The sequence below is a fragment of the Branchiostoma belcheri genome, unplaced genomic scaffold, assembly GCF_001625305.1.
Source record: "Branchiostoma belcheri isolate BF01 breed outbred unplaced genomic scaffold, Haploidv18h27 scaffold6, whole genome shotgun sequence".
Taxonomy (NCBI): Eukaryota; Metazoa; Chordata; class Leptocardii; order Amphioxiformes; family Branchiostomatidae; genus Branchiostoma; species Branchiostoma belcheri.
In genome coordinates this window covers 6,601,214-6,625,825 of record NW_017804242.1, presented here as the reverse complement: position 1 = coordinate 6,625,825, position 24,612 = coordinate 6,601,214, and the positions used below count along the sequence as shown (strand labels likewise).

At 43.6% G+C, this 24,612-nt stretch overlaps 2 protein-coding genes across 2 annotated transcripts; both read right to left on the bottom strand.

The window, feature by feature from the left end:
* Positions 1–2,254: 2,254 nt before the first annotated feature.
* On the bottom strand, positions 2,255–7,852 carry LOC109482310 (trans-1,2-dihydrobenzene-1,2-diol dehydrogenase-like). The gene is given in 8 exon segments (XM_019784993.1): positions 2,255–2,364; positions 2,781–2,928; positions 3,949–4,073; positions 4,319–4,437; positions 4,940–5,073; positions 5,449–5,612; positions 7,260–7,377; positions 7,760–7,852. Coding segments are annotated over 8 exon segments (1,011 nt in total).
* Positions 7,853–10,012: 2,160 nt separating this feature from the next.
* LOC109482309 (serine/arginine repetitive matrix protein 2-like) lies at positions 10,013–23,803 on the bottom strand. The gene is made up of 9 exons (XM_019784992.1): positions 23,593–23,803; positions 22,902–22,978; positions 16,580–21,414; positions 13,119–13,308; positions 12,647–12,738; positions 12,156–12,246; positions 11,397–11,492; positions 10,578–10,763; positions 10,013–10,128 (listed from the first exon to the last, which is right to left on the bottom strand). The coding sequence occupies exons 1-9, from the start codon at positions 23,723–23,725 to the stop codon at positions 10,015–10,017; spliced, it is 5,814 nt and encodes a 1,937-aa protein (XP_019640551.1). The 5' UTR covers positions 23,726–23,803; the 3' UTR covers positions 10,013–10,014.
* Between the last annotated feature and the right edge of the window lie 809 nt (positions 23,804–24,612).

Below are 24,612 nucleotides of genomic sequence, written 5' to 3'. Positions count from 1 at the left end.
CGCCTGATGACCCAAATAGCTGCGTTCTATGTGGAATTTCTAGGGGTTCGCGTCACCGGATTTTGCGAAAAACTTATCGCAACAACCTATTTTTTTTTTTCTGTTTTTCAGAAACAGGAAATAGTAAGCTATTTCAGCATATAAGCCGTTAGCCTGGGAAAATTCGTTTTTTCCAAGCAGGTCCGTGGAAAAAACTGCAAAAAAACTACATTTTTCGTATCCAAAATTTACGTTTAACTACAGTTTCTACCCAAATTATAGAGTCGACGGACAATAACCAAAATTGTATCGGAAGCCGGCTGGAAACCTCCGTTGACTGATGTAATGAGATTTCCCGGCGTACTTTTCTTGGCGGAGTTATAGCCCTTCGGTCTGAGGGTGTCCGCCGGATCCAAAATCGTAAAAAAAACTCCGGTCCGAGACCTTAAAGACTTTCAGTACCAAGGACAGATAGCTGGCTGTAAAACCATTCAGAACAGGAAGAACAAGTATGAACACTTTCTGTACCAATGAAAGACACCAGATTGTGACACTATTCAGAACAGAAAGAAGCGTGAAGACTTTCAGCACCAAGGACAGATACCTGGTTGTGACACCATTTATTATGGTTCAATGAACATTCATGTTCCATGCAACCTCACCTTAATTGACCCATTTCTCAGGTCACGATTTGTCCAAAGCAAATACAGTCCAGACATCTCAAATAAGTTGACAACAGAATCAACTCTGAGTCATTACTTTTCAAACTAAATCATCTTGCAGATTAGCTTTTATGAAAATGGACATACATGAATGAAAATTGTTTGTAATTTGAATTTTTCACTACAGTTTCAGTTTTTATAACTGTTTATTAAATATTGTTTAAAGTTTTGATCCAACACAAGAAATTCTCTCACCTAGAGCTTTCGACCAGTCACTCTGGTCTTCCTCAGTAGACTGACCCAGTGAAGCTTGTCACGTGGCTTCTTTGAAGTGTGACGTCAACACTGGGTCAAAGGTATCTGGTAGACGATGTCGGCCCCCGTCGCGGTTCAATGAAGGGTGATGGGCCCAGATACCTTTGACCCAGTGTTGACGTCACACTTCAAAGAAGCCACGTGACAAGCTTCACTGGGTCAGTCTACTGAGGAAGACCAGAGTGACTGGTCAAAAGCTCTAGGTGAGAGAATTTTTTGTGTTGGACCAAAAGTTTTAACTTTAAACAAATTGACCTGATTGTAATGGATATTGATTTTTGTCGTGCATAAATGTTGAAATTGCTGTACGTGGTTGTTGTGCTTACCACCTTGACTAATCTCTGTAAATAAATAACCAACCTGTAGAATTATCTGTGGTAAAACTGTGACTTGGTAGAAATATGTTTAAATGTACTGTTGTAAGTCGCTTGCTAATGTTGAGTTGCAGCTATTGCTTTGAACTACTCGACGTGAAAAAAATTAAAGATTGTTTCGTGCTCAAATGTTGTAACACAATACTAACTGATGTATAAGAAACTTGACTATCATCTCTGCAAACTTCTTGTAAACTACAAATCTCTGTAGATAAGTAACCAACCTTTACAATTAGCTGTCACGTTGGTGGAATTGTGACCTAGAAAAATGTATTGCACTGATCTACATGTAACAATTGTAAGTTGATTCTAGACTAATGCCGAGATGTGTTGAAATCGGTTTTGCTCAGGGTTAGCTTGGTGCGTCAGCAAATGTCGTGAAACAAAGAAAATTAACATATATAGGAAGGTTTACATTCTCCTATTATGCTCAAACTTTATTTAAACAATATTAACCGATGTATGGAAAGTAACCTGTAAAATCACCTGTGCAAAGTAACTACTTGTAAATTTCAAGTTTCAGCATTACGTAATCTTCATCAGTGACGAGGAGCGACATGTATATGATATTTTCTCTAGAATATTACAGCCAGTCTTCTTTAAAAATAAAATGTGCTAATATTGTGTTAAATGTGTTGCTAGCTAGCTAGCTGTCCTCACACATTAGGATGTTAATATCATTATTTAGATCTGTTAATCATTAGGCCTTCCACTGCCATACTAGAGGGAGTCTTGGACCCAACTTTGCTAGATGTAGCTAAACATATTATGATATAACGATAGTATAGGAATGGTAATAGTCTATATTCATCACGATCATTTTTATGCTATACATATTCAATAGCCATCTGCTATAGTTTTTTTTTTCAATAAACTTGTTAATCACCATAATATTGTTAGTATCATTATTGTTATCATAATGATTTATTCCATGTCCTGGTCGTACACGACTCCGACCGCCTGCCGTGCCCGGTCCAGGATCCCGGCTATCTGTAGGCTCATGGCGTGGGTCATCAGGGGACTCTCGATTAAACCTACAGCCAATAGGAGAGTTGGTTTAGTATTGGGAATTTCATAGTCCGAGAACATCATTCAACAAAACTTATTCAAATCAGGACCTCATTTGCATAATCTATGACGAAAGGCTAGAATGGCCTTCTTTGTTAAGGCAAGACCCATATTGGGATGAGGATATGGTCAAATGATATGATATGTGAAAAATGTGATCTTATTCTCATGACCAATGACAAACTTTTTATGATGCGTCAGTCGTAAAGGTTATCATTTGACGAAGGAACGAGATCGTGGAACTCTAGTTTTCCTATTGTTTTACTAATAGTCAGACAAATCATTAACCTTCATCCAGCTGAAGAAGTCTTTCGGCACCGAAACTTATCGGCTCCAGGGTTATGAGAAAGCAGGGAGAAAGTTAACAGAAAGATTTTCCGACCTTCTTGTAGGCATCTTCTGACCTCCATAGCCTCAAACCTCAGGCCTGTACTGTGGAAATAGTTGAGATGTTTCCCCGGAGGAGGGAGGGGGAACTCATGGGTCCCGTCTGGGGCAATCACTTCGGTAGGACACCAGAAATTTGGAACCTGAAAAAGTTTATAAAGGAAACAAACTGCATACGTCGATGAAGGTTAGACATCCAGGTAATACGATACGCCAAAAAACAGTTACTGAAGCGACTGGATATGATTTTGAAAACGTCAGACGTTTCAGCTAGTATCCACTAGCTTTCGTCAGTGACTGAGAGACCAGAGGGGAAAGCAGGTTTATAAGCACAACCTGTTGATTGATATATCTTCACTTCATTTGCATATCAATCAACAGGTTGTGCTTATAAACCTGCTTTCCCCTCTGGTCTCTCAGTCACTGACGAAAGCTATTGGATACTAGCTGAAACGTCTGACGTTTTTAAAATCATATCCAGTCGCTTGAGTAACTGTTTTTGGCGAAACAAACTGCAGTTTTTATGCCCCTTGTAAGTTGTTAAATACTACTAGTATACTATCATGAAAGTTCATCTGTGTTGGAAGTTACATGTTTAAAGTTCAAACTGTTGCGTGCAACAATCAGAAATGGACACCGAATAAGACCATTTCCTGAGAGGCTATTTACATCAGGGCCCATCACCCTTCACTCAACCGCGACGGGGGTCAACATCGCTTATGGATAGCTTTGATAGTGTTGACTTCACACTTCGGAGAAGCCACGTGACAGGTCTCACTGGGTCAGTCTTCTGAGGAAGACCAGAGTGAGAACATTTCTCTCTTGTGTTGGAACAAAAGTTTTAACTTAAAACATGTACTGTATATCTATATAAAGCCATTTGTAACCTATTAATGACTTTTGGCACGGAAGCATCATTTTGGGTGGATGAGTTGCATATGCTATTCCTGGAAGAGAGGGTTGAGGACGCGTGGTGGGGAAAGATTGACAGGCAGAATGACAGGTCAATATCGCGTTTTAGAATCTAGCCCGGTATTAGAGGTCGGCATGGGGGGAAATCAGGAAGCCGAGAATTGCATACTTCCCAGAATTCTGAAATCTCTGATTTCTTGTTTCTTATATGCACATGACAGAAACAATGAAGAAAATTGTTGAACTCATACCTTAAGAGAGGCCTTTGTCCCGTAGATATAAGCCTCTTGAGCCAGTGTTGTAGACATACTGCACGTCAGCGCTGCTGTTCTATTGTTACTGTACTTCAAGATGATAGTGGCAGACTCATCCACTCCTGTTAATATTATTATAAAGAAATCTTCATTCTTGTATGATATTTATCGTTCCCAAAATATGTCACTTATGTACGAGATCAAATAAAAACGGTGAAATGGCAAAATGCTATGACCTAGCCCAGGAGTGTTTAATATATGCCCCTGGCCTGATGCCCCATCTCAGCGCTATCACCAGCGTCCATTGTGACAGCTGCTACTATACTATGTTGGCATCATGCATAGAAAAAATCGTCTCACAGCCTACCCGTGTCTATGAGATGCCCACTGGCAGTGATGTCTTCAGGTTCCTCCCCTCCAAACACCATGGTGGTGAACTGGATCGGATAGATGCCTATCTCAATCAGCGAGCCGCCTGCCAGGGACCTAAGGATGAAAGGATTATTGGCTGTATCAGTATAGTAAAGCCAATATTGCGTGGCGATGTCTGTTGTTTTTTTTCTCGTAGAGAAGGAAAGCAAAACTGGATGCTCTGCTGCAGTACCACTAGGGGATTCGTTATTGAAATTTTCCTTTGTTTTGCCTATACCTATTCACATACCATGTAGGGTAAAAATCAAGGCAGAATTTCACGAGATATATGCTGTTCACGGAGACACACACACACGAACACACAAACACACACACACACACGCACGCGCGCGCGCATACACGTACACAAACATGCACACGCGCGCGCGCGCGCATACACACACATAGTGTCTGTCCTTGGTGCTAATCGGTTCATCCGCCGGTGGACAACCTCTTTTTGGTACCTGTCTAGGCTCTTTTACTTCAATAATCATGAAAGTATATCGTCACATCGACACTGACAAGTGCATGGTGTTACATACTTAGTAATAGTTTGATCCAATTCATGATAGCTGACCTGTCTTTAAATCTCGGGACACCGTCAAAGTTGATTCCGAAGGAAGCTGTGATCATTTTCACCTCCCCTAGCACTCCCGAGTCGACGACTTCGCGGACTTTCTTATACACCGGAAAGAAGCGGCTCCAAATAGCCTTTCAAAAACACAAAAACATGTCCGTGATTAAATAGTTTCATCATCATATTACAGCGACACCTGTGCTGTAGTGCAATGTGAACCAGTCAGAATTGCCCTGAGGAAGATGACAGACGGTCACCGAAACGTTGGCTCCAAGAAACACTTGGTTCTGCAAAAATAGTTTCTTTATTCACAAAGATATTTCATCGTCTTTTGCCAGCTACTACAAACTGAAACATTTCCAACCAACAAGTCTATTCCACAGTGACGTTAAAATATGTAGCCAGCACGGCTTTCATTCATTAACAGATTTTGAATTCCCTTTCAAATAATGTTCATTTAACCTTTTTTTTTTTACTATGCGCCTCCCCATCTATGTAATCAAGTTTACCTCCATAAAGAAGAGGTTCTTCTCTTTGGCGAGGCTGATCACGTGACGCGCCTCGCGAGAGTTGACAGACATCGGCTTCTCACACAGGACAGACTTCCCCGCGCGGAGCATCATGGTCGTCACTGGTGCATGCTGGGGATGGGTAGCACCAATGTACACCACATCTAGGGTAAAGATCATAAAGGTTCTTTTTAACACGAAAAATCAACCGTAAATAGTTTAATCAGGTTGCTAAATCACTGAAAAACTAGAGGTCGGAGATCTCATGTCTTCGTCAGAGGTACATCGTTCTAGAAAAAAAATATGCGTATTCTTCACTCTCTTTAATAATCAATTTGGTCTAAAGAGCAAAAGAATCTCTGTACTATTTTTATGGTACAGAACACCCTGAAACGGTTTGCCGCAGATTATACAGATGCGTCGTCACCCGTGTTAGCCCCCCCCCCTACGTTATTTGAGTTTGGACTGTTACTGGAAAAAAAAACCTTCAAGAAATTCTTACTGTGTTGAAAGTGTCACGACAGCGCCGCAAAATATAATAAGAGAAGATGTTATAAAGGAAAGAATCAGAACAGGGCGACTACTGCTGTTTTGTTAATTTGTCTTTATGACAAATAGAAGACTTGTTTCTTGTGTTCTTAGTGTCCTAACATTTGTACTTCTACAGTTAGTATATTCCAAATCTAGGCATCTCGTTTTTCGGCCCTTCGTGATTTTATTGCGCGCTTGCCTTAAATTTAAGGTAATTAGATTTAAGGTCTTCAGTGGACGTCATCCATAGCAATTACTTGGTGTGGCCGTAGAAAATAACCTGACATATGTCCAACCTATCCTCCCCCTGCTGAAGTTATAGTACAATCCCTCAATGTAACGTCATTTGATCCCATCCCATTATGGGGTTCCCCGGCTATATCCAGCTGTCGGCTGTCTCCAAGCAGATGTAGGTGGGGGATTTCTAAACACAAAAGGTCCTATTACGGGGACATAATGACCTCCACGACTCTCATCTTTGAACTCAATCTTGGAGACCACCACAGTAACATGCCTATCAAATTTCATTAACTTCCATCCACACATACAAAAGTTATCCTGCTCACAAGAAAAATTAACAAAATGCCCCCTGTAGTCACAACGAAACCCCCCACGGAGCTCAATAACGAACTTAACCTTGGTCCCGACAATAGTAAGCACCACACCAAGAATTATGATCAACATTTTACAAATACTTGAGTTATCTTGCTAACAAGCCACAAACACAAAAGGTGCACTAACGTGACACACGGACCCCCCACGAAGCCGAAACTTGTACTTCACTTCGGCCTCAACAGCGGTAATCTGCCTGCCAAAAATCATGGACGTCGAATCATGCCTTCCAGAGTTATATCGCAAAATCCGCAGTTCCCCACACTCCGGCGAGACAATTTCATAGTCCTTCTGACGAAGACAATGAGACTCTTTTTAGACCTTCTGTTACCTTCCCCTGCAACCGTGTAGATGTCAGTATTTTACGTTTGGGAACGCATCTATAGCAGCGACACCTGTGCTGCAGTGCAATGTGAACCAGTCAGAATTGCCCTGAGGAAGGTGACAGACGGTCACCAAAACGTCGGCTGGATAAAACAGCGTAGGATTGGTATCGTGATATGGATCTGGCATCAAGAAGACTACGAAAGAGAGTTTTCACATTTTGTACTCTTTCGCTTTCTCTTTTTGTCAGAGTCTGTGTCTGTCTGTCTGCCCCTCTCTCTCAATCTTTTTCCCTCTCTCTCTCTCTCACTCCTTCTCTCTCTATATCCTTGTCTATCTCCCACTTATTTACCTATGTCCTTGGGCTGCCAGCTCGGCATACGATCCATAGTAAGACGGGATGTTGTGAGTTTTCGCAAACTGCTCAGCCCTCTCAAGGCTTCTAGCTGCAACAGCCACCACCTAACCAACATCAAATGGAAACCAAATTGCTGTGAATAATCTACTTAACAAGAACAACGCTAAAATGAAAATAGTACAGTAATTCCTAGATCTAGATACGAATTTGAAAGATCTGCCTCAAAAGCCCTCCCCTCAGCCAACCTCTACTACCAGTAAAATTGTAACTACATGTACCACAGTTGCATAGCTAGACGTAGTGTCCTTGGGAAAGGCACTTAAATCAGTAGACGCAGTCAAACAACAACCCAAGGCCCCTGCGGCATAGATATAAAGGACTATCTTTGCCTTTATTTTACAATTATAACGACCTTTTCTAAGATAATCAGAGACAAATAATCTACAGTAATTGTTGAAGGCAGTGAGTAAAACACGTAAAGCTTACCTCATGTTCATCCTTTGGCAGAGTATCCAGAGCAACCTTGAAGTCATTGCTGATGTTTCCAGCGCTCACGATTCCCCAACGTGTTGGTGCCATGGTGCGGGCTACTTTGGGACTAATACACTTGAATATAGGGGTTTGTCACATTGGATCTGCAAGGGATGGCTTAAGCTTGTTTGTCTGACAAGCTGACACACGCACGAGGTGATAAACATGTTTTGCTTGTTCATGAGGAAAACAGACAGTTCCGTGTCACGTGATCTTAGGTTAATCTCCTAGAAGGTCGCCATTAATTGAATTAATGCATTTTTAGTCAAACGTTACTACCAAACACGCCACACCATTGCCGACCTACTCTCAACCACCAGCCGACTAGTCCCCAACCTTGTCCAACCTCCATTCAATACCCGAATGTTCTAAACATTTTGAAACATTCGGTTGGCGCAGCCGAACAATAGCCAACCTTGCCGAACACCACAGCCGACCTTGCTCCCGACCTACTCCCAACCATGGTTGGGGGGAAGTCGGCAGTGTTCGGGGCGTAATATTAAGCTATACGTAACCCGGGGACTTGATAAAAATACCAGCGATCGTTCTACGATCGTACGGCGTATATGAACGAACCCATATTTACATGTACGTCTTCCTAAATATAAATTACAAACTTACCTATGACTTGATCGCAATTTGAGTGTACCGGTTTTACTACAAGTTTCCCTCACCTTTGACCCCGTCCAACAACATACGTCATTCAGGTGTTCCAGCCCGAGCCTTAGCCTGTCCAACAACATAAGGTCTCGGACCGGAGTTTCCCTCCGTATTTCGAGCAATTTGACACCCTCAGCCCGACGGGCTGTCATTTCTGTACTAAACGCGGGTCGGAATTTTTCACTCTTTTGGTGGAAAGGGGTGCCGTGCCGCTTATCAATACACTTGATTGATATTTTCTGCGCCCAATTTATTTAGGGGTAAATGAGGCACATCAAAGTACATTTTGAAAAAAGGGGTCATTTTTTTCGTCATTTTTAACCATGGCTGCATGGAAAAATCGAATTTTTCCAGGGTAACGGCTTAGTACTCGAAGAAGCTCAGAACCTAATGTTTCCAAAATTTGAATTTAATTAAAATCGATGCGATAAGTTTATCGCTATCTTCGATGGCCCGAACACACCCAGAACGCATATAGAACGTACCATCCCGGCGGTCAGGCGAAAAGGCCACATAACCATCCGCGCGGACGAATACCAGGAAGTCTTAGCTGGACCACCAACATTACGCCACCTATAAAGGCTACAACTAACAGGCTTTTCAGAAAATACAAAGATATGTACACAGATATTACGATTTCAGGGATATCGCGGCCAAAACATACCATACAAAGTCACGTTTCCGGCGATTTACTGCGCACTTACTTAGACTCTGGTCAGAATTAAACTCCGACCCGGAACCATAAGGCCATGTTAATTTGATTATATGGATGACATCATCTTGGAACCCCGAAACTGATGCGAGCGTGTGAATAAAAAAAGTTTGGCAAAAAAAAAGTTGCTTTCATTATGAACAAATGACACAGACCATGGTTTGGCGAATAATCTAGTCTTCAAATTCATTTCTTTACATTTTCGTCGATCTTTTTCGTTTAATTTTTGCGTTCTACGGCATTGGTGTTGTTTTCCAATGTTTTTTCAACTTCAATTTTGCAACTGTTTTGTACAATTTACAGAATGGTTCAAAACTTTTTTTTTGGAAACGGCCGGATGTCATTCATATAATCAAATCAACATGGCCTAACCTTTACGTGGGTTTTTAAAAACAGTTACAAAGTAGACATTATTTGCGAGGGGTAAAAAATGTATAAGAGACGGTCACAATAAAAACTCAGAAGCCATTGAAAGTGAGACATCACATTGCGTTTATTGTACTCACCATCAATAATGAGTTCAATTTTTAACATTTTTTAAATAAAATTTCATGTCCCACTGTCCTTCGCTTCTTTTTATTTGATTTCCTCTGTCAATAATGCTCCCCGACTCTAGTACAGCAGATTTTCTTGTTACTTCTTACAGTAAGTTGAATTAACCTACTCCATTTTAAATATGCGTCATTCAGGAATTGTATAAGTGCACTTGACAAGTGTGTTAAAAGCTTGAAACACAGCTGTCAGCTGGCAGAAATTCCAATCTTTTGTACCAACGGATTGCATCACTGGGAAGCATAGTGGCAAAGGCATCACAATTTTTTTTGCAGCTTGGATTTTCTCAGTGCTTTCCGACTCTCGTGCCGGAGATGTTTTTGTTATCGGCGGGGTCGACGAAGTCCTTCCCCGAGAAGTCGGAGTGGTTCTCGCACCTCTTGATCTCGGCGTCATCTACCTGATGAACACATGTCAATCACAAATGTCAAAAATCTGACGTCCAATCTTTTCCTGTTTTTTGCACACATCTTGTTGTTTCTTAAGAGAGATTTCATTACAGAAAAGGATTATTATCAAGTTGTACATTGCTATATTACATAAGAATAAGCATCTTGTTTGTTGCTGCAAAGCGATTTGTTTGTTTGTTTACCAGGGGAAACATATTGCCTACTGACGTTTGTCAATGTGCCCTGGGGGAACACCAAATATAAATTATCAACATCAAATGATCAATAAAAAGCAATAACAAAAGGTTCAGTCTTAGGGAACTTAGAGATAAAAAATAAAATCATATTTACAAAATGACTAACAATAATTTAACGTAATACAATTTCAAGTATACTAAAAAGAATGAATGAAATGAATTTGCATATTTATGTGTGTCAGGCCAGACAGAATGGTACTCACCATCTCCAGCGGCACATACGAGGCGTTGTAGTGTTCATACACGGGGTTGTTCGATGCCCTGTTATAGGAGATAAGGTACGCCCTCCGCCGGCGGTCAGACCTGTTCTGGTCGCTGCGGTGCAGGACGTTACAGTGGAACAACACAGCATCACCCGGGTCCAACTCTACGTACACGTGCTCCAGTACCTGGTAAAACAACACACAGGTTCTTATGATAATTATCATATCTGTTCTTACCTTTACTAAGAAGCGAGAAGAAGTCGAATTCTCTTCTTTTAGTTGAAGTTACTTAACAGTGTATATACGCAACGTTGTCTGTATTCTATTATTCTGTTGTGACCTGTGATTAACCCAGTGTGTATTACGTTACAATAAATTCTTCATTCATTCATTCTTTCATTCATTATCTTCCGGTTGTGTGCAAAGAACCTTGCCAGCATGCATGTGGCTCTAGCTGTCTTACTGAGGGATGACTAACACGTCGGCTGAACGAACTGCATCCTCGCGAAATCTAGAACATGTGCATAACACTTCCTCAGATGTAACGTATCGGGTTTTTTTTTCAAAAGGTGGCGTATATAAGGATGATATCCCGTCTGTAATTTCCAATGCTGTGTCAAAAAAGAAAACGTTTGAAACGTACAAACTTCTGATGCAAATTCGTCAAAACATCCAACAGAAACGGTGGGATGATTGTGGTGCGAAATATGTTAGTTGTTAGATGATTGGTTCAAATTGATTAATCGTCATCTACAGAAAGTAAGTAAATACAAGTAATTACTTGTGGCTCTTCTGTACGAAGATTAAACTGGTGTTTACCTTTTTTAGTTGTTCGACTCTCTCGTCATCCGCGCCTGTCTCCCCGGCAACCCGCTTGTGTTCCACCCGCCCGGCCAGGTGAGACCCTCGGAGCACCTGGGGAACCATGGGAACAGCAGGTGTCATTTCTTCACTGTCATACATGTTTATCTCTATCATAATCATAGGCCCCTTTCCCACTATGATAAAATTGTCCGGATCGAGCCGAATTGATTCGCTTTGACCCGGCTTCGATCCAGCTCGAAGTCGGCTCGATCCGGATCGAAGCAAATCAACTCAAATCAAGAGACACAATTTTACCTTATTGGGAATGGGGCTACATATACAAGTGTCCAATTGAGCCTTAGTAGCTGACAATGTCAACCTTAGGATGTGAGAAAAAAGTATTCATTTTTCAGATCTTAAAAAAAATATTTCTAAAAAGGTCGGAGACAATATGCTTATTCTTGGCACTAGCAAACCAGGACTTTTCTTGCTAGCGTTTGCTGGCTTTGATAACCATTCTCAACATGATTTTCTCTAGCGGTTAAGCATGCCTATATCCATTTACGTAAAATTTCATCGTAAGCAAAAGACAACATCTGGAAAATCTATTAATCTCTTTTAATCTAGATATCAACGTAAACTTTATGCTGTTATTGAATTACAGTTATATCCTTTTACCATTATTCAAGACAGTGCGCATGCTTGCTTGCTGGTTGAAAGATGAAGGATTAGGATTTGATTTGTGCCCATGAATTAAGGACTTTCCGTCTGTACCTGCAGACAACCGTTGGTTTTGTCAGCCTTGTCCACGGCTATGTAAACAGTCGCCATGTCGGGATACAGAAGACCGTTGTTGTACCAGTACCTTTGGTAGACGACACAACAAGCAACGAAGATACACTGAATAGTTTTTGATGTAACACTATTCTTCTTCCTTTTTTTGCTTCACAAATTGTAAAGATCTTGGCAGCTACAGCTCACCAGGAAAAACTTTGAAATTCAATATTCATTATTAAGAGGTTCATTGAGTTATGGACAATGATTTTGTTTTGACATATCAGATTTTATTTGTTTCTTCCGAATGTTTTCTACTTTTGTTTTCTGGCCGAATGTAACATGTCTTGTCGTGTATATGCTGCCCCCTCCTCTTTGGAAATCAACTTTTATAAGTTTAAGGGGCAAACCATCCGTCTTATGATGAAATAAATAAATAGAAATTATATTATAAATTTTCTTTCGGTTAAAGGGATGGAAGTTTTGCTCACCCGTAGTCCTGGTGCCATAGATGCTGTCCCCCAGAATGAGCCTCCTTCATGTTAATTTTACCGCTGTAATGATACACCTCTCCACCAAGCAGCTGTCAAACAAAGGTTATTGAAAACCTTTAAAAGTCTTCTTAAACATTGGTGATACCAATAATTTACCAGTATTTGACATCCTCACAGATACTAATGTGTACATCAGACAGATAAAATGCCATGTTCACAGCGCATTCTGTTTACAAGTTTGAATCGGACACAGAAGAGTAAAGGGGACCATTTACATCAAGGTACAACCTTCTTTTCGTGACGGGGAGGGCGACATCGGCTTCCGATGAACTTTGACCCGTTGCTGACGTCACACGGGAACAAAACTACGTAATTTCGGGCAGAAAGCTGAGAAAGACCGAGTCAAAAATTTCAACAATACTTTAAGTTGGAGGTCAGTTTAAAGTTTCTCATGATAAATTTTGTGTACCTTTTCAAAAGTTCCCGCCAGTTTCTTGCTGCGCGCAATGATGCCGGACACGTCAGACCCCGGATGTTTCCACTGTATCATGGTCGTTTTCAGACCTCCCCCGTCATCCTGATGGAACGCCTGCTCCAGCAGGCCGCCGTGGTCGATCGTCTTGCTCAACTTTTCCACCTCTTCTTCGTCTAACAGGTTGCTGTGTGTGGGAGATGAAGAAATAGCCATGCCTTCAGGTACCAGAGTTATCAACCAAGAATTGAGGTGTTCAAGAATTCATTCTAGAACTATCGCAGAGTGGAACTTGCTGTCACCAAGTACAGTAGGGGCATTATCATTAGATAGATTTTAAACAATGTCTAGAGTTAGATGTTCAAGGGTTAGGTGTAACAAGTCGATCGGTATAATGTAGCCAGCTGCCGCCGCGCCGCGTGCCTGCGAAGCTCGTGTGTTACGCCGAAAGGTGGTTATACCGGAGATTTGCACTCGCAGTTCTCTCTTTTGCCCAGTTCATTCTACTCTGAGGGTACAGATCTTTGTAAGAAATGCGTCTCGTAAAAGTGCACTGTATGTCGAGAAATGTTCGCAGTGGTTTAATTTTCGCGATGACATCTTACCGTGAAATCTTGTACCGGAATATACATGTATGTGTTCTACACTACTACACATATAGAGCCGTTTAAATCCCGAACTTCAAACACAAAGAATAAAGGTAGATTACACCACAAAAGGTAGATTACAGATGTTTAAGGTATCTAGATGTGCATCGTATGCTATGAAACATTACTTCAAGTGCTAGAACATGGTCTCACCGAACTATTATGAAGCCGTCACGGTCGAAGTCCGCCTTCATTTGCTCGCTGACTTTGAACTCACCCTGCGTGTGCCTGTACACTGTAGAACAATAGCAACGCATTGGTCAGTTTTACATATAGATCTACTCTCTGTTATGTAGTTTACATTCTGTTACAAAGTGTTTCTCATCTTCGATTCGTCCTAAATGTAATCTGCCTTGTCCTTGTTTCAATGATGTAAATATATAACATAAAACAGAAACATGAGGATGGGAACAATGCAACGTTAAATGGCGAGACTAGCAACGTTAAGAGATACATGTACACTTGTATGTCCACTGTTCATTACATTCTGCGCCCTCCCTTTATCTTTATCTTCATCTTAAGTACCCCCAAATAACCCCGCGATGGGTGCTGTTATGGTTATGGAGGGACGGAAGGCAAGGCCACTGTGGAATAGTGCGAGGGAAAAAAGAAAATCTGTAGGTGTCTGTGCGTGTGTTTATAGGCCAGTATTTAAGTGAATGACTCCCTCGGGTACGCCCCTGTGTGGACTGCAAAAAAAAACTGCTAGTTTGACTGTTGATTGCAACAATGTTGTGAGCTATTTTGAAGAATTTCCATTGGACATAAGAACTTCCATTGGACATAACATGTTTAAGTGTCACCCTTTGCCCTTCGCATTTTGCACAAATATCATAAGTCAATATGACATCTTTTCATTTACAAGAGACTGAATAGCCATTGTTAAGACCTTACCTGTGGCCGCCATGTTACGATGACCGTCTTCTCCAGGTAGATTGTCACTGACAGTCGCCAGTTGCTAATTGTTCTGTGACCTCTGGTATATCCCCTTTGGACTCCCGTAGTGCTTTATATTAACATAACGAGTTGGTTAATCATTAACCTTTTAATAGAAGGCATGTTAGACACGCATGTAGTGTAAAAGATAAAATCAGATATCTTTATCTGAAAAAATCTGCTTAACCCTTGTCCTGCTGACATGTCTTAATTAGATCATAGACCCCCACATTTTTTGCCCTGCAGGGGCATAGTTACTTCCGCATTCGTTGCGTTTCGCTGCGGTGTGATGCGTTGCACGAGAAACCCCCAAATCGTACCTATACAGGGTGTTATAACATCTTAAGAATGGCAAAACATAATTTTTGCAACCAGTTTTGTAATTAAGCGCTTACATAAATTCAAACACTGTGATACAATCAACCTGCTTTTGCTATACAGGTCACCTCCTCCTACTTCATTGCAACTAGAAAATATTGTAAATCTCTTACCACAGGATTGGGTCTCCCCTCAGTTGGACACCAGCACTTGTTGCAACGGCAGCTGCATTTTGTCCCTGGTCCAGAGTCCTCGTTTTGGGTCCTTGGTCCATCTTTATTTGCTAGCTCGATTTTAGATTAACCAGGCACATGTCGAACTCTGTTCCACGTCTTGTCTTGCAGAATAAGTTTTTGAGGTGCATATTTTACATATACATCCACACTTAGTCCGATTAGATGTCACTGCTTCTTCTTAGAAATTTCCTCTTGTGACGATATCGTCAATCTTTGATCCTCCCAAGAGGCTAAAATCCTTACTCAACATCTCTCTCCTCCTTTGCGTCCGATTAGATGTCACTGCTTCTTCTTAACAATTTCCTCTTGTGATATGTCGTCACTCTTTGATCCTCCCAAGAGGGTAAATATTTGAATTCCTTACTCATCCACATCTCTCTCCTCCTTTGCTTCCTTCACCACAACTTGAAACAGACAGTTTGGGACGAATAATTCCTGTCAGGCCGTACGTTTCGCCATCAACAGGTAATTCAAGACAACAGAAACAGTATTGAACGTTTTCGTTAACTCTTCCATAAAATTTTGATGCGTTGTGTTGAATATTTTTGTTCTCCTGCAGTCCACCATATCATGCATCATTCCTGTCAAGTCTAATTTGCATCAACAGGTGATTTGAGATGCCAGACACATACCTTCTTTTTTTCTTTTCTTTTCTTTTTTTGTGAAAAATCGAGTCTTCAATGAGAACTCACTTTGTTACATTGTCCCACGGTTGTCATGGAGCCCACTAGGACCGTCGAACATCAAATATATACATCGGGATAGCAGCACTGCCTTTCGTTGAAAATTTTTGCTCTTCAACATCTTTCTCCTCCTTTGCTTCCTTCACTACATCTTGAGACAGACAGCTTGGCACGATTTTGAGATACAAGGAACAGTATTTTCTGAGAACGGACGAGGCTTCAATAACAATCACCATGTTGTGTCGCTTGGTACGGATCCTTCCTGTCAGGCCGATTTCGCCATCAACAGGTTTGAGATACAAGGAACAGTTCTTGACTTTTCTGACGGATTGGTTGTGTCTTCAATAAGGATGTGTTGTGTTCCACATTGTTCAACGGTTGTCCTATAGCCCACCTAGCACCGGTGTACACCATATATCCATAGGGATATCAGTACTATCCTGTGTTACAAAGAATCCTAATTCTTGAATTTGCACCGCTGTGTTCACTGATATGGTTGTGTTTCTCGTATTTTCTTCTCAAGTCACAAGAGAAATAACGGCAGTTGAAGTCCAATTTGCCGTTACTGCTGCTGTGACTATCGAAGCTGACGCTGGAAGCCCCCCGAGATGATGTGTGTGATTCAGCCAAAGGCTGACGTGGAGTTGTTGGTGCTGTCATTTGTGTTGCTGTGGTTGCTGCTGATTCGGCTGTTGCTGTTATGGCTGTGGTTGCTGTTGCTGCTATGGCTCTGGTTTCTGCTGTCCTTGTTAACGTTGCTACCGCCCCTGCTCTTTCCTCTACCCTGCTGTTTCCTCACATCGCTGTGGCTGCTACTGCTATCGTCAGACCTACTCCTACCGCTGACATTCTTGCTGCCATCCCTCTTAAATCTCTTTGAAGTCGGCAAGCTGCCGTCCGTCTTCCTCTTCAAACCCCTGCTGGTCTCGCCTCTGTAACCACTTGTCTCACTACCGGTACCGCTGTGGTGGCGACTTCCTTCAGATATATGGGACGCTCTTGTGTTGCTGTCATCATCTAAAGTAACGTAGGCCGACGCCGTGACCTGACTGCGCCCCGATGTGTTGTCGTGACGTCTTCTATTGTGTCCTCGTTTGGGAGAGGAGGAACTGCCAAAGCTTGGCCCCGTGCTGCTACTCCTGTCCTCATCACTGCTTGGAGGGTTGGGATATAAAGACCAGTCAGACGATTCTTCACTCTCATCATGCTTGCGTTTCTTCTTACACATCTGGCTGTCATGGCTTGCACTGTCGCTTCCAGACGTGGCGCTTCCATCAGAAGAACTGTCGCTTTTTGGGGATGCCGACCATTTAAATGGTAGTGGGATTTGACTCGAGAATGGCTGGCTGGTTTCGCTACTCCTATCAGAGTTATGGTTGCTAACATCTGATAGAAACTCGGTGGTGGCTGTCGGAATTACCACCGGGTTTGGTGGAGGCTCGTTCTGAGTGAGATACTTCTTGTACCAGAGCCCGAGGGCGTCTGTCGGCTCGCTACTAGAGGAGGTCTCCGACCAGGGGTCCAGCACCGGTGTATGCGGAGCTGACGGTGTCTTGCCGCTTGTTTCCCAGGCTGCCTGTGACTCGCACGTGTCGGTGGCTTGCGGCAGGGGACCGTATGCAACGACTGTTGCAGGGGCTTCAGCACGTGCTGGCGTCGTGGTGTCAGGCCGGATAGCAGAATATGGTAAAGACTGAGTGTGGTGCACTGGAGATGATGCTTCGTTGGGACGATCTTCTTTATCTGAATCGCATGGAGGCGGTGTCCTAGCTGTATGCTCTTTCCTGTCGTCGGGACGATCGGCTTTGTCTGAGTCGCGTGGAGATGGTGTTGGTGTTGGTGTATGGTCATTTCCGTCGCTGTCTATGCCGGAGTCACACGCCTCACCATCTTGCGGCAGAGAACCATCTTTAACGACGTATTCAGACGTTTCAATCCGTGCTGGCGACGTGGCGTTATTCACAGTAGCAGGAGAAAACGAATCCGGAGTGTGGCGTACTGATGATTCGTCGTTAGGACTATCGCATGGCGGCGGTGTAGTGGCTGTATCCTCTTTTCTGACGTCCCCTTGGTCGGAATCACACGCTTGTGGACCATCTGTAATGGTGGTTGTAGAGGCTTCATTCCGTGCTGGCGACGTGTTGGTAGGGACAGCAGCAGATGGTAGAGAAGTGGACACCGGCAAGCCTTCGTTAGGACGCTCGACTTTATCTGAGTAGCACGGAGGCGGTGTCGTGGCTGTATGGTCTTTTCTGTCGTCCTCTTGGCTTGACTCATACGCGTCGACAGCTTGTGAACCATCTGTATCGACGTTTGTAGAGGATTCATTCCGTGCTGGCGAGGTGTTGTTAGTGGCAGCAGCGGATGGTAAAGAAGTGGACACTGGCAAGCCGCCTTCGTCAGGACGATCGACTTTGACTGCGTCGCACGGAGACGCCGTGGTGGCCTCATGCTCTTTTCTGACGTCCCCTTGGCCGGACTCGACATCTTGCGGCAGAGGACCATCTGTATCGACGTTTGTCACCCGTGCGTTTGTAGAGGCTTCATTCCGTGCTGGCGACGCGGTGTTAGGGGCTGCAGCAGAAGGACGAGAAGTGTGGTTCACTTGGGATTCGCATGGAGTTGGTGCCGTAGCTGTATGCTCCTTTCTGTCCCCTTGGCCGGACTCACAGGCGTCGATAGCTTGTGATATAAGACCATTTGTATCGACGTTTGAAGACGCTTCAGCACGTGCTGGTGACGTGTTGTTAAGGGAAGCAGCAGAAGACAACGAAGTGTGGTTCACTGGGGATTCTTCGTTAGGGCGATCTTCTTTGTCTGAGTCGCATGGAGACGGTGTCGTAGCTGTATGCTCTTTTCTGTCGTCCCTTTGGCCGGACTCACACTCGTCGACAGCTTGAGGCAGAGGACCGATAACGGAATTTGCAGAAGCCTCACCCATTGCTGGTGATACGGCGTTACTCACAGCAGCAGTGGGTACAGGAGTGTGGTACACTAGGGATTCTTCGCTAGGACGGTCTTCTTTATCTGAGTCGCATGGAGGCGGTGTCGTAGTTGCATGCTCTTTTCTGTCGTCCCCTTGGCCGGACTCAAAGTCAAACTCGTCAATGGCTTGTGGCAGAGGGCCGTAATAAACGACAATTGCAGGGGCTTCAATCCATGCTGGCGATACAGCATTATTCACATCAGTAGAGGGCAACAAACTAGGTTGCACTGGTGATCCTTCTGTAGGATGGTCGGATCCGTCCAAGTCGCATGGAGACTGCGATGTCGTGCTTGCTGTTTGCTCTTTCCTGTCGTCCCCTTCACCATCGTGGCCAGGACTGGCGAGGTTGGTTGCGGGAAGAGTAGCAGCCCCTGTCACTTCCTCATTTGGCTCTCCGGAGTCTAGCGGCCTGGAGCTTGTGTGTGGCGGCGTCCATGGAGCATACACGCGCGTCGGTTGGTCGTCTTCGGGTTTCCGAACTGTCGAGCAAGAGCATAGCTTTGTATACGTGGCGTTCGCCAACCACCGAATGCCATGCCCATGCCCAACGAATATTGACTTCTTGAAGATATACTCCGGAGCTTTTTCTCCCTTCTTTAACCTCTTTTTCGGCTTCCTCTTCTTCCTGGCCTTCTTGATGACGCTTTTGACTCTCTTTGGCGTCTGTTCTTCGTCTGACTTCTCTTCTGAAAAGCCTTCGAACTTGCCGATCTGGCAGTCTGGGTAGCTGGACGTAGACGGCAGCTCTCCTCCCTCGGGTCCCGCGAAGCCTAACACAGGGCTGGGCGCCCTGTAGAAAGACATCGGCTGGGTCGAATTCCCGATACCGTGGCGGATCGGATAGTCTGGATGGCGGGGAGATCTCGGGCTGTCTGGGGGAGGCGGACTCGGTTCTGACTGCGGGCGCGTCAAGAACCGCGGTACGGGAGGCGTGGGTGGGCTTGGCGGCGGGGACCTGATGAGCTCCGTGGCTGTTTTGCCGTACGCGGTGGTACTCCACGTCCCGCCACCGTTGTACCGTAGTGATCGAGTCGGTCGGTCCCACTTGTTGACCGGCGTCTCGTAGCCACTGTTACTCCAGGAACCCTCACTGTGGGACTCGTCATCCTCGTCCGAGGTCTTCCAGTACCACTTGTTGCGCCAAGGTGTTTCTGGGTCTACCGGCGTCTTCCCCCTAGCCTTACGTCTGCGAGCTTCTTCGGCAGTCTGAGGGGAGTTTGCTCCCTTGTATGTCTTCCTCTTCTCGCGCTGTTGCTGATGAGCGGGTGGTGGCGTGTCCGGTCTTGGTGTCGCTACGTCCGTAGCGCTCTCTGACTCCTCACTATCATCGGTGTACAGCGCCGATCTCTGGCGGTTTGCGCTCCAGTGCGCCTGACGGCGCCTTTTTTGATCCTCTCTGTACTTCGACCTACGATCTTGCTGTTGGGCGGGTGCCGGAGAGTCAGCTCTTGGTGTCGCTGCTTCCGTGGCACTCTCTGACTCCTCACTATCGGTGTACAGCTTTGATCGCTCGGCGCTTTGGCTCCGTTTTGCCGTGCGGCGCCCTTTTAGATCCTCTCTGTGCTTCGACCCGTGATGTTGCTGTTGGGCGGGTGGTGTCGCTACGTCCGTAGCGCTCTCTGACTCCTCACTATCGGTGTACAGCACCGATCTCTTGCGGTTTTCACTCCACTGCGCCCGACGCCGCCTTTTTACATCATCTTTGTACTTCGACCTGCGAGACTCGGACGAGCTCTTCTCTCTGTTCTTTGACCCGTGATGTTGCTGTTGGGTGGGTGCACGTGGAGGCGTGTCCGCTCTTGGTGCCGCTACGTCCGTAGCGCTCTCTGACTCCTCACTGTCGGTGTACAGCACCGATCTCTTGCGGTTTTCACTCCACTGCGCCCGACGGCGCCTTGTTACATCCTCTTTGTACTTCGACCTACGAGATTCGGACGAGCTCTTCTCTCTGTTCTTCGACCTGCGAGGTTGCTGTTGGGCAGGTGCTGGTGAGTCCGCTCTTTGTGTCGCTACGTCCGTAGCGCTCTCTGACTCCTCACTATCGGTGTACAGCGCCGATCTCTTGCGGTTTGCGCTCCACTGCGCCCAACGGCGCCTTTTTACATCCTCTCTGTACTTCGACCTGCGAGATTCGGACGAGCTCTCCGTGTCAGTGATGACTTCGTACTCGTCGCTCCTCTCGAACCCTACCGGGCAGTCGCGGTCACCTCCTTCGTCAGTTGAAGACGACTTGCGACGTAGCCTCAAGACGATCCTGCTGTCGTCGCCCTCTTGCGGGACGGAGCTTGGACCAGCCGCGGGCGGTACAACGAGCGGTGGCGTGGTCTGAGGACTAGCCTCCCGCTCTTCTGGTGATGTGGGCTTGGGAGGAGACTTCTCGCTCGCTCCAGTAGAGGTTTTGTGAGATCCGCTTCCTGTGTCTCCATCGTGAGACGCCAGGTCATTCAGGTCACCTGGACGTCTGTTTGTGACGTCACACGTCACGTTCTGTGAAAGTTTGGTTACATATCACACACAACCCTGTATTGTACATGACATAGGACAATATCTGATGTCTAAAATGTATAAACGATATAGAAACTCAAACAATGATATGGTAAAAGCACATTGTCATCCCATAATACATAATGTCGTTAAAGGTAGATAAGTCTAAATCACGTTTGTCATATATCAGTAGGTGCCAAGCGTTGTGCAAGAAAGTTTTCCATATCGCTATTATAAAGTCAGATTGGATATGTGTGTTTGGGTCTTTCGAATAATATAGTTAGCTATAAGCCACAATATAAAGTCGTCAATGTGTGTCGCATCTCATGTAAGTGTAACAAGAGCTGTATTGTGTATTTTATGGGAAAAGGTGTATCCCATTGGTATTGTGTAGGCTGCTGTGAACTGACTATAACTACATGTACAAAAGTCATGTATCACCTCTACAGAGTATCACTAATAGCATGGAATTCAAAAACGAAAGGGAAAGGCTACCAAAGGAGTTAACAAAAGACCATTCATAACAAAGCACTAATAACACAAGTCAACTGTTGTACGAAAAAAGGCTTCATCATGTCAAAGAAATATTTGATGATAATGGTTATTCTTGCCCATAGAATTCCAATAACTCTAGGGTAGATAGGAAATATGTGTGTATGCGACTGTCATATGCACAAGTGTACATGCAAGTTATTCATATCTATACCATAATAATTTTGAAAAACGGTCAAGTTTGTAACAGAAGAATCTAGAGATAGAAAATGGGCGTTATAAAAAGCCACCGTTCAGAGATTGTGCAAGTATTGTAGAATGAATGCATGGAAAATGAAAACTTTGTACATTCCTTTTGTAATGATTCTCATATATGAGCCTGAAAGAAACAGGCTTTTTGAAACAGTTACCACAACCTCCCTTAGCTTTTACCATCTAGGAGTCACAAAGTTAACCCACTTATATCATTTATCTTAAAGTTAAAATCCCGAACGAAAGAACCGCCATCACCAAACTACGAATCAGCTGTCATAAACTCAGCATCGAAACAGGAAGGCACAACGTTAACCAAACACCTTTGGAGCAAAGAAGTTGCCAGATATGTTAGACGAACGTTTCCTTACTTTCAATCCCTGACTAATATTGACAAATGTATCTTTGTTATGCGCTTTAATCATCCTGTATCAAACAAACCCATTTCAAATTATATCTTTAACATCACAAAAAAACGAGAACAAGCCGAACCTCTGTATTAGTGTAGTTTTAGAGCTGTTTGTACTACAAACATGCACATATCTTTTATTCCATCTGTTTACCTGTACTTAGCCCGATAGGGCATGTATATGAATGTACAATAAAAGTTATTACTATTCATTAGCCACTGCCTCCACAAAGAAGTCAGTCCCTCAATGATGTCCGCCAAACTGAGATAGCAATGAAGTGTTTTTGTCACAGTTAAGTTAATCCTTAAACAACAAAGCAAAAATACTACCACTTACCTGATCGGAGACAGGTCTGCCTGCAGCTGCTTGTGAGTCTGTAGGTTGGCTGCCAGTCTGGTCTTCCAGACCTGGAACTGTAGAAGGAAACATCGAGAATTTCATAATCATTTCAAAACTGTGAAAATGTTTTTATTTGTTTCTGGAATAATCAAGAACCACGTAACTGCAATGTTGTCGATGCTCTGAATTTGATTATATTTGACTGTATTTAACTCTATTCTCGGTGTCTCAACTACATGTATTTTTCATCTTACGTATACGCTAAATAGTCTCTACCAGACTAACTACGCTGGCTATATAAAGGAGAATATTTTCCAGGGGAGTTTGGCCGCCTTGTAGGTTTGACAGGCCGCGCAGTGAAAGAAGGGAGGGAAAGAAACTACCTCCCCGCGGCCGGACTCCCTTGGCCAATTTTGCTATCTTTTTTGCCGAATTCTACGATCCGTATTCCCACAGAAAGGCCTGGTGGAGGCTATACGGTAAAAGGGATAGGAGATTTCGAGAGAGTTTCGTTTCAAATATGTCTGGGTCAGATGAAGTACTGTATGTAGGAAGCAACTGGTATTTTAGGCGCTGTAAGTTGGCATCCATTAGTTACAGTACAGCATTTGATTGAATGCATGTCTATACATAAGGAATCAAGTGTTTAAAGCATATTTCGAACGTAAACTTCATCAGTGTTGCTCACCTGGCTCCTCTACTCCCTCTGCTTGACCGGGCAAGTCGGTAGGTGGCGCGCGTTCCCGCCCTTTTCTCGCCCTCTGGTTCGCGCTCTTTGCCCACCGTGCCCCGAACTTCTTCTTACGTCCAGATTTTCCCATATTTTGCGCGGGAAAAATTCAGTTCGCTCGATAAAAACGTGGATAACGGACGGAACAAAATTCCGTGCGCCTGCTCTCAACGTTTGTTGGAACTGTTGTCAAGGCTCGCAAAGATGCGTTCTAGAACGTTGATTGGATGTTGCTTCACTGTCCGATTGTTGCGTAATACAATTCAACCTCTCTATGAGTCTATCATTCTGAATTATTGGTCTCTTCTCTTACTATGATAGTGTGGAATTTGCCATGTTTAGATATTATTTTGATATGTAATTTATTCAACAATATTATTCCAGAAATCTATATCTAGCTACATGTAAATGTATTCTCAGTATGAATATGCTGTACAGATAAATTTATATATGAGCTTAGACAAACCTTCTATATTTTTTAAACATACCCGTTTCTACCTTCTTACTATTACTAAGAAACGAGAAGAAACCGGAAATAACTTAATTTACTTAATTGTAGTTACTTGACGATGTGTATATGTAATGCCATCTGTATACCATCCTTTTACTGTGACCTCTACTTAACCCAGTGGGTATGTGTGTACAATAAAGGTCTTCAATCATTCAAAATATTTTTATTGCTGAACATGAAATAGTACATGACACAGTGGTGGACAACTCTAGCGGTTGCTACTTCTAGCTTCACCATAAAAAGAAAGAAAATATAACTGACAGAGACGAGTATGTACAAGTTCTATAACGAATAACTTACAGCTTAAGGTTGCAGTCCCAGATGCAAAGGCAACATGTAAAACTGATCATTGTAAAAAAAAATAGTTTATAAAGAATATATAGTTTTAAACGTAGTCAGGTTCAGTCGAGTGTCTTTAATTTGTATTTGATATGAATAAAGTTAACACTAAAACCTTCAATGTACTG

Coding starts and splice junctions, on each gene's coding strand:
- LOC109482309 (XM_019784992.1), bottom strand. CDS start 23,725: ATGGGAAAATCTGGACGTAAGAAGAAGTTCGGGGCACGGTGGGCAAAG. Junction 12,739..13,118: donor TGGCGGGAACTTTTGAAAAG/GTACACAAAATT, acceptor TTTGTTTGACAG/CTGCTTGGTGGAGAGGTGTA. Junction 12,247..12,646: donor CTATGGCACCAGGACTACGG/GTGAGCAAAACT, acceptor CGTCTACCAAAG/GTACTGGTACAACAACGGTC.